A 9,774-nucleotide genomic window follows, 5' to 3' on the forward strand; every position below is an offset into this window, starting at 1 on the left:
CTCGAAACTATAAGTAAGTTTTAAGTGAAATTGATACATTACCTTGTGCATCTCCATCGGTTAAAGATATCACCCCTGGATGGAGGAAAAGTACTTCCAGAGAAGATGCCACATCTACCTATGAGACAGATAAGGCAAGTGAAAACGATACCACACTTCGGTACTAAGAAGTTTTGTGATTACTCAGTGGCTTGGATCTTGCAAGTCCCCAACCGAGAAGCTTCCCTCTCTCAGGAACTTAGGGGAGCACTGTTTGTACCATACTTGACCAATCCCGAAACTACCAAGCATCGGTCAACGTTATACCATCAAGGATCTAGAAGAGTTTCCCTCCAACCAGGAGGCCAATCACAGCGCGAGACGTGTTAACATCAAAAGCCAATCACAACACGACATGTGTCAACATCAGAGGCCAATCACAATATGACATGTGTCAATGTCAAAACAAAGCTAGAAACTCTCTTCTATAAAAGGAGATCATTCTTCCATAATAATCCCTAATGTCATTTGTACTAAATCATTTACTAGAACTCACTAAATGAGAGCTTGAACCTATATATTTGTGTAAATCCTTCATAATTAATGAGAACTCCTCTACTCCGTGGACGTAGGGTAAACCACGTACATCTTGTGTTTGCTTCCCTATCTCTATCCATTTACATACTTATCCACACTAGTGACCGGAGCAATCTAACGAATGTCACAAACTTGACACTTTCTGTTGTACCAAAGTCCTCACTGATTTTATGCATCAACAACTAGAATTATCGAATCACTGTGGCATGACTATGTTTATGTTATCTGCTCATCGTTTGTTGCACCAGTGTTAGTACTTGGCCGGGCCAGAGCCAGTCTTTCATGTGTATGTGCACATCGCACCGTACGCTCACTTTGGATCCATTGTAGGTTCCAATCCTGTCCTAGATTGCTATAGGCAATTAGGACTTGTATGTGCTACGCATAGCTCCAGTCTTCACATGATTGTAGTACTAGAGCGTATATCATTGTTACACCTATTTTTGTTCGTGTCAGAATATCTCTGCATGAACTCGTGTGTCAACATGTGTTGATGAGCACGCGATATGATATGTTTGCTTATGCGAGATTATGTGATTACGGACGTCATATATTTACTTACGAAATATTGTGCCGTATTGAATTCTTAAGATTTTACAGGCTACGGTAAGTATTTTCTTACTATACATAGTATGTATGTATTATAAACTATACTTGTTTTACGGTGAGCGGTTATTATGTTTTCGAAAAGGTTTTTACAAAGTTTTATTTTCAGGCCCACTCACCCTTGTTTTTCACCCCTCCAGGTTTTAGTGCTAAGTTTTCGTGTCGACGAGGATTCTTGGCAAATCTTGGTATTGGAGATTACCTTCGATGGTATAATTCTAATCCTACCTTACTGTACTTTACTTATGCTCTAACATCACGTGTGAAATGGGTTCATTCCAGCTTACAAGCGCACTCTTATGTTTAGGCACTTTAAGGTTTAAATTTATTCATATTTTTCCACATCACTACACTTTATGGCTTCGTCATCCTCCGGGTGTCGACCAGCACAGCTCGATTCGGAGTCCAGTGGACATTCCGGATCAGGATGTGTTAGTCTTGACATGACTTGCTTTCAAGGTTATTCAAACATTACAACTCGGCACTGGATTCCTTTCAAAAAAAATTTGGACATTTTCAACTCCCCACTTAATTCCCCTTTTTTAATGGACATGATTAACCAAGTTGAATTCTCAAAACTTGTTAGTGAGCCAAATATACTTTTTAGTAGTTTACTATAAGTTTTTGAAACAAATGTGACAAGTTCTTTTTACTAGCCAAAATTTCTTGGTTTGTACCAAATAGAAGTAGAGAACTAGTGAAAAGAAGGTCAAGCTCAAAACCAATTTGTTTTCCCACTCCTACTGTACATATATTTTTGTATAAAAATAAAAATAAAAAAATGTGAAAGAAAGTCAAAAGTCTGAAATAACCCTGAGCACAATCTTATTTTGGATAGAAAACTGAACCAAGTTAGAGTGAAATAACAAACTAATAATTTCAAAAAATTGATATAACTAATCACTTAAAAATGCATATAACAAATTAAAAATGTGTAAGTTCATACAGCATTTCAAATATGCACACTAATAATAGAAAAATTATTCTACCCCTCCCTATCATATTATGACTTTTATCCATCGTTCCCATACACATTTTGCATGTATAACATGGCGTAATTAGCTGCTTGAATAATCTGTTTAAGGGTATAAATGTCACATTCTCTTTCTAATGATTTGGGTAGATGCCAAGTGCCAGTTCAGTACAAAATGTAGGCCAATTAGAGACGCAAGCCAAGTAAGATGGACCTCGTGCGATCACCAACTACCGCCCATGGCGCTCTGCCATCAAGCTATCTGCCAAACCCAAATCTCAAGAATTCATGCACATTTGTGCAAGCCATCGGAATATGCCAAGTCATAGCCATGTTATGGGCACGTGTTAAATGTAGAGGGAGGTGTGTCCCAGATCAAATCTTTTGCACCTATGGCATCTTTGTGACCTCAATTGTTATTTGATACATATTAAATTTATGACAGTAGAGTTGGGAGAAATTAAGTTTATAAATATGTGTTAGTTTTTAAATTTTTTTAGTACAATAACATATTTAATACTTAAGGGAATGAATAAGTCCGGCTAAAGGCACATAATGAATAATCTAATTTTGGTATCAAATTTGTTATTTACGATATTTGAATCTCACACTTCTTACTTATAAATAAAAATAAATATTAATAAACCGTAATACTGAGTAGTCCCATTCATTTTGAGCGTAGAAAATTTAATCTCGGTGGTGTGTAATGGGGGTTGGAGGGGTTGAACCGAGACTGAGGATGGTAGCATGGAAGTGAAGGAGGGTAGGTGGGTGACTTGGACATTTACTCATTCTATTTTTCAAACACCTTTATTTCGTTCCAACCCCAAAACAAAAGAAATAATCTTTTATTTTATTTTTAAATATTTTCCTAAATAAATATAAACTTCTGCAAAGCCATATATTGGCTTTTCCATGGCTTGGCTCGGCTTATTCTTTTAATAAGCTCTCCCTAAGGTATAAAATATTATTTATACTCAAGATCGATCATAAGGATTAAGGAACACCCTTGGTTTGTAAAATATACATATCAAACTCATTTCTTAATAACGTAATACGAAGTAAATCATACAATTTGCACTCCCTAATTAGCCATTGAACAATATCTTAATTAGCCATAAATCATGGTTCTAATTAATTATCAGTTCCGTCTTCAAAATTCAAATAGAGATAAAATGTTCGATGACATGCCTCAGATAGATTGAAGCAGTAACTTTTTATATTTATTTTTTCTAAATAATAAGCTGATTTATTAATGCTCAAATACGGATAGAAACATCATCATCAGCAACTACAATGCTAAAAAGGAAAATCGGCTAGTGATATTCATCTTCATTATAAGTGAGAGGCCTAGAATTTGAATATCGTGAATAGCGTGTTCAATACAATTTTATTTCCTACCGCTCCTTAGTGTAAACAGCACCATATATAAGCATCCTTTTCTTTGAACACATACACAAAATTTCTAAATCCACCACGATTTGCCTATTACTCCTCAAATTTTGTGCGGTTACAGGTTGAGGTGAGTAACTATTCCACCCATACATTCAAACCTAAGAACATATTGATTAAGAGAGCTTTGTTTCATGCTAACTTTTGTAATTATTAAAAGCATCTCTAATGTGAGTCAATATTTAAGGACTCCCACCACCAACAAACTCATTTGAGAACCCCCACGTGGTTGAGTTCAAAAAACCAGAAAAAAACAATCAAAAAGAGGAGCTGATGTGCAGCATTCTTTCCCACATTGGTAGTGGGTTTCTTTCTCATTCAAAATCAACATAGGACACTCTTTGAGTCCCTATATATAGTCATATTTGATGATTTATTTTAAGTATTTGACGAGTTCATATATATTGAGATATTTTGAAGAATTCAATTCCGACACATTGAAAGCCTTTTATTTTTATATTTGAAATTATACGATTGTAGAGGCTCCATTAAGAATTTCATTGAAGCCACCATGTGGTTCTTGCTGGTGCACATTTTCCACACACATAAACAAATAATAATACACATAAATGAGTGTATACAAATCTAATTCGGCTCGGCTTCCACAAGCCAAAGCATGCATGGTGGTTGTCGCCGGACCATAAAAATTTAAAATGTATGAAAAAAAGGACCACCTACGCACCCCATTAAATTAATAAAAATAGTTGGGCAAAAATATCAAGCAATTGACTTCTTCACAAAATTGTTGAAACATATAATTCCAAAAATACCCTTCAACAACCCTCAAAACGCCGCAACAACCCGCACTCTCTCTGCAAAGACACCCTGTTTTCTTATAAAACCCTCCCATTCTCTCTCCTTCCCTTGCTCAGGTACCCTCTGAGATTTCTCCCTGCAATCTCATTGTGCCTTCATACCAACAAAAAAGAAAAAGATCTTGGGAAAGTCTTAACTAAAATGGCGCTCACAAGCAGCAGCTCTCTGATTCCCACCAAATCTGCCTTCCTTCAAGGCCAGTCTCTCTTACCCTCTTCCAGAACTCACCAACCCTCTCTGCCCATCAAGTCCGTTCGGCCAATCGTCGCTGTCCATGCCGCAGAGCCAGCCAAGAACCCAGTTGTCTCCGATAAGCCGCCGAAGCAGCAGGCTGCTCAGACGGCGGCTCCTTCTTCTTCGGCGACGAGCCACAATGCGGTTCCGGCGAAATGGAGCGTGGAGACATGGAAATCTAAGAAGGCGTTGCAATTGCCGGAGTACCCGAATCAGGAAGATCTCCAGTCGGTGCTCCGGACCCTCGATTCGTTCCCGCCTATTGTGTTCGCCGGTGAGGCTAGGAGCCTGGAGGAGCGTATCGGAGAGGCTGCTATGGGAAACGCGTTTCTTCTTCAAGGTGGGGACTGCGCTGAGAGTTTCAAGGAGTTCAATGCCAATAACATTCGTGACACCTTCAGAATTCTCCTCCAAATGGGTGTCGTTTTGATGTTCGGAGGCCAAATGCCCGTCGTCAAGGTAACAGTTTTTCCCTCTAAATTATACGAAATTTCTCTGGTTCCTTGTTGTTTCAATGAAAGTTCAGTTATTTGTGAGCATGTTTCGAATTGAAGTGAATTTTCAATCTGGGTTCGTTGTTGTTGCTTGAAATTTTAGTAATTTGTGTGTAATTTTGGGAGTTGAATGGATTGTGAAACTGGGTTGTGGTTGTTTGTTTAGGTGGGAAGAATGGCGGGTCAATTTGCGAAACCCAGATCGGATTCTTTCGAGGAGAAGAATGGTGTGAAGCTGCCTAGTTACAGAGGAGACAATGTGAATGGAGACGCCTTTGATTTACAGTCGAGGACTCCAGACCCTCAGAGACTGATCAGAGCCTATTGCCAATCTGCTGCTACTCTAAACCTTCTGAGGGCGTTCGCCACAGGAGGTTACGCAGCCATGCAGAGGGTCACACAGTGGAACTTGGATTTCACAGAGCACAGCGAGCAGGGTGATAGGTATATTTCCTCACTTTTACCATTTTAGAATTTAGATTAGTGATAAATTTAACTAGAATCATGCGGCATGAACAAGCAAAAGACTTAATTACTTAACGTAAATTAATTTAGTTAGATTTTGATGTTTTTGTGTCGGTGTTCACGAGTTAGTAAGTTTATGCCATATACGCCCTCAATCATTATCATTGCCTTGCCTATTTGTTTGTTTCTTTCATATACTCCAGTATATTCGTCGTTTAGATGTGTTAGAAGACTTTTCAACCTTTTGTATCTTTTGTGCTATCATCTGTTCCTCAAAGCTATCACATGCAAATGCAGAATCTAATGCTCTTTTCGCCAATCAATTTTGGGACCACATGAGTAATATTTAGTGCGTGAGTGGACAGTGAACGATGCTTAATATCACGTGATCTGGTGGTGTTTGATATGTTCCTCCAAATAAATCCAATAATAGTATAGTGAAATGTCATATTGATATGAATTCAAGTGTACCAACAACAACAACAAAGCCTTTTCCCACTAAGTGGGGTCGGCTATATGAATTCAAGTGTACCAAACTTTATATTTTATTTCGGTTAGCTTTTATAGTAATTTCACCTGATAACATGTTTGGCATGGCAGATATCGGGAGCTAGCTGCCCGGGTGGATGAGGCCCTTGGATTCATGACTGCTGCCGGGCTCACAGTTGAACACCCTATCATGACAACCACTGAGTTCTGGACGTCTCATGAGTGCTTGCACTTGCCTTACGAGCAGTCTCTTACTAGGTTGGATTCAACTTCCGGCCTTTACTATGATTGCTCTGCCCATATGCTTTGGGCTGGCGAGCGTACCAGGCAACTGGATGGTGCTCATGTTGAGTTCCTTAGAGGTGTTGCCAATCCCCTTGGAATCAAGGTAACTCATATCCCGTACGATGCATATGTCCCATTTCAATCAAATTACCTATTAAGTGGATAAATGAATGCAACATCATATTTTTTTTAAAACCTGATGCCATATGCAGATTATTGGAAATTTTGCTTGAGATCTTTCTCTTTCTTGCTCAGATTAAGGAAAAAAGATATTGCTATGTTTAAATGGAACAATGGGTCTTATTTGGATTAAACTTTGTGAGAATACGCTAAGTTGAAATGGATCATATGATTAGTCGAAATTCACTTTGACTACTATATGGTTTTGACACATTTTGCACGTTACTGTATATTCTAATGGATTTTAATTACTGCAGAGTAGACTAATATAGGATCACTTCTTGTGATGCAGGTCAGCGATAAGATGGATCCAAATGAGCTTGTTAAGCTCATTGAAATTTTGAATCCTCAGAATAAAGCTGGGAGGATAACAATCATCACAAGAATGGGAGCTGAGAACATGAGGGTGAAACTTCCTCATCTTATTAGGGCAGTCCGCAGGGCAGGGCAGATTGTCACATGGGTTAGTGACCCAATGCATGGAAACACCATTAAGGCTCCTTGTGGTCTCAAAACACGTCCTTTCGATGCCATAAGGGTATGATTCTTGTTTTTTCCTTTTTGCTATATTCAACTATTAAGTTTATTGATCACATGTTGTAGGTTAGTCGTGGTAATTGATAAACACGTTGGTTCAGTGCACCTAATTAGTAAATAAATAAATGTTTTTGTGGAAAGCTTAGCAGCCATGGGAACAAAAATAAATTTGATTGAGCTTGCACATTGTTCACACGCGTTTGTTGGTTTTGTTTAATTAGGTGCTTATAGTCATGGTACTTCCACATTTGAAACAGGCTTTTCAACTAAGCTTTCATGAATCATGACAACGCGCTGTGTGACGATAATCGTCACAATTTGCTATTGGCTTCTTTACTTGGTGGATGATTGTCATCCACCAACACTTGCACTCAATTCATTGTCCTATGGTCCATATTGTTGAAAAATTCTATAAGTTTGTTGGGGTGGGGGCAGCCAGCTTAAGTGTCTCACTTGGTGGCAATTCTGTAGCTTTAAAGATAGACATCTTAATAATCATGTCCTAGCAATTGACTCGTCTGATGGCGCAATGTGTAGGTGTAGTAGTTAGGTGTAACAGTCAAAATGGAAGCACTAGAAAAGCATATTCGAGCTTCAGGTTTTTATTCTTTTTATTTTTGTTTACGGGATTGGGGAAGAAGAGAAAATGGGCGAAAATATCGGCGAAAATTTTAAAATGACCGCTTAGGTAGGTAAGCGATTGTTTTCAAAAGCGACTTGGAGCCCGTTTTGCGTCACAAAGAACTCATTTTCTTAGCAAGAAACAAAAGAAGTCTTCCTTTTTGTACAATGCTTTCCACGATCCCTTTTTATTCTTTTTTTCGCTTTGAGAGATTGGATATTGCTTTACGTAAATCATTTTTTTGTTGGCTGGTGAGACATCGTATACGAGTATGTGTATTTAATTTTGTGAATTAGATCTCTGATAACACGAATGGTTTACCTGTACCTGAACTTTATTATTTGCTATTTGTTCAGGCTGAGGTGAGAGCGTTCTTTGATGTGCACGAGCAAGAAGGAAGCCATCCAGGCGGTGTTCATCTAGAGATGACAGGCCAGAATGTGACAGAATGCATCGGAGGTTCACGCACTGTGACATTTGACGACCTTGGCTCGCGCTACCACACTCACTGCGACCCAAGGCTCAATGCCTCGCAATCTCTTGAGCTGGCCTTCATCATCGCCGAGCGCCTCAGGAAAAGAAGGATCAAGTCACAGCATTCAGTTGCGGCTTTAGGTCTGTAGAATGGTTTCAAGGGTGAAGAACCGCGGAAGTTGATTCTTTTTGTCTTTTTCACTAAAACTGTACTGTGTTACCACATCACTGCTGTTTAGAGTTAATTCATGTTGTGTGTTGTATGTGTATACTGTAAGTGATGCTTTGAGACTTTGAAGTCAAGGAAAAATAAATTACGGTAAATTACATTTTGCCTACTCAAATTTGGATGCAATTACAAACGCATGCGTTATCTTTAAAATATTGCAACGTAATTCACCAGCTTACGATTTAGTTGCAAAGTCATACGCTCAGCATATTTTCTGTTAAATTAACATATAAGTGATACGACGCTGCTCTCAAAGAAGGGTCGTCTTCAAGTGAACTATTTATACGGAAATGGTTTACCGTTGGAGTAGCGTCTTAGTCCAAGTGTCCAACAATACAATACAATGTCGTGTTTTTAAAGCATACACATAACAATGCAATGTTGGATTTAACGTTAAATCAATGAATCCGTTCAGATGACACCGGTGTTTATTGTAAACCATTTCCATATGGTTTTCCATGTAAATGAGACTGACATATAATTAATGTCGTATCAATTGTGTTTACTGGCATATCGTTAACTGCGAACATATCAACGATATAGTAAACAAATATTAATGACATGCTGAAAAACTCATGTTATTTTCTTGTAGGTTGTTATTGGTCTTTCTCCGTTATTGTGTGTTGTGATTTTCTTTAAATCATCGTGGAGCAGTGTATTTTTCTTGTCAGATATCATGGAGCAGTTTGCCAGCTCAAATTTGTTTTAGTCCTCTTTTGAAGAACTTCACAGGAGAATGGGCTGGTGTTACGTTTAGTATGTTGTAGCCAGAGCCGTCTCTGAGATTTCGGAAGTTCTGTATGAAATTTATGAAAGGATCCCTTTTTAAGATAGTTTTTTTTTTTTAAGGACAATATATTGGTACTAAAAAATTACAACTTAAATCAAAACAACTTTTAGGACTCACTAATTGCAAGTTTACAAGTGTCATTAAATAAGTAAAAAGAATTACAAACATAACCTTCATTAAATAATAAAAAAGCAGTTCAACTTAAGCAACCAAATAAAAAAATAAAAAAAAACTTCAAAAACTAACTTTAAAGTTTCACTTGAATATATAGCATTATTATATAATAAAATTGAAAAGAAAATCATTTTTTAAAGTGTTATTATTGGCACTCCTAATATCTCATTATATACTCCAAATTTTTATATTTAAAATTCACACTTGTAAAAGTGCACTATAAGAATTTGTTTTTTTTTTTTTAATAAACGATATTATCTACACTAAGGGGGTGGGAGAGCTAGCTAAGCCTCACAATGGGCTAGCAATAATGTGGTTTAAATTCGTCTTTGGCGAGAATCGAACCTAAGACCTCTCACTTACTAGTGAAAAGAAATA

General features: G+C 37.7%; 1 protein-coding gene across 1 annotated transcript; it reads left to right on the plus strand.

Moving 5' to 3' along the window:
- Positions 1–4,210: 4,210 nt before the first annotated feature.
- LOC103436360 (phospho-2-dehydro-3-deoxyheptonate aldolase 1, chloroplastic-like) lies at positions 4,211–8,547 on the plus strand. Its single transcript, XM_008374780.3, has 5 exons — positions 4,211–5,116; positions 5,318–5,595; positions 6,217–6,493; positions 6,863–7,108; positions 8,086–8,547. Exons 1-5 carry the CDS (start codon positions 4,565–4,567, stop codon positions 8,350–8,352), a joined length of 1,620 nt encoding a protein of 539 aa, XP_008373002.2. The 5' UTR covers positions 4,211–4,564; the 3' UTR covers positions 8,353–8,547.
- Positions 8,548–9,774: the final 1,227 nt, after the last annotated feature.

Source organism: Malus domestica, chromosome 15, assembly GCF_042453785.1.
Source record: "Malus domestica chromosome 15, GDT2T_hap1".
In the NCBI taxonomy this organism is placed as follows: domain Eukaryota; kingdom Viridiplantae; phylum Streptophyta; class Magnoliopsida; order Rosales; family Rosaceae; genus Malus; species Malus domestica.

Coding starts and splice junctions, on each gene's coding strand:
- LOC103436360 (XM_008374780.3), top strand. CDS start 4,565: ATGGCGCTCACAAGCAGCAGCTCTCTGATTCCCACCAAATCTGCCTTC. Junction 5,596..6,216: donor CACAGCGAGCAGGGTGATAG/GTATATTTCCTC, acceptor TTGGCATGGCAG/ATATCGGGAGCTAGCTGCCC. Junction 7,109..8,085: donor GTCCTTTCGATGCCATAAGG/GTATGATTCTTG, acceptor CTATTTGTTCAG/GCTGAGGTGAGAGCGTTCTT.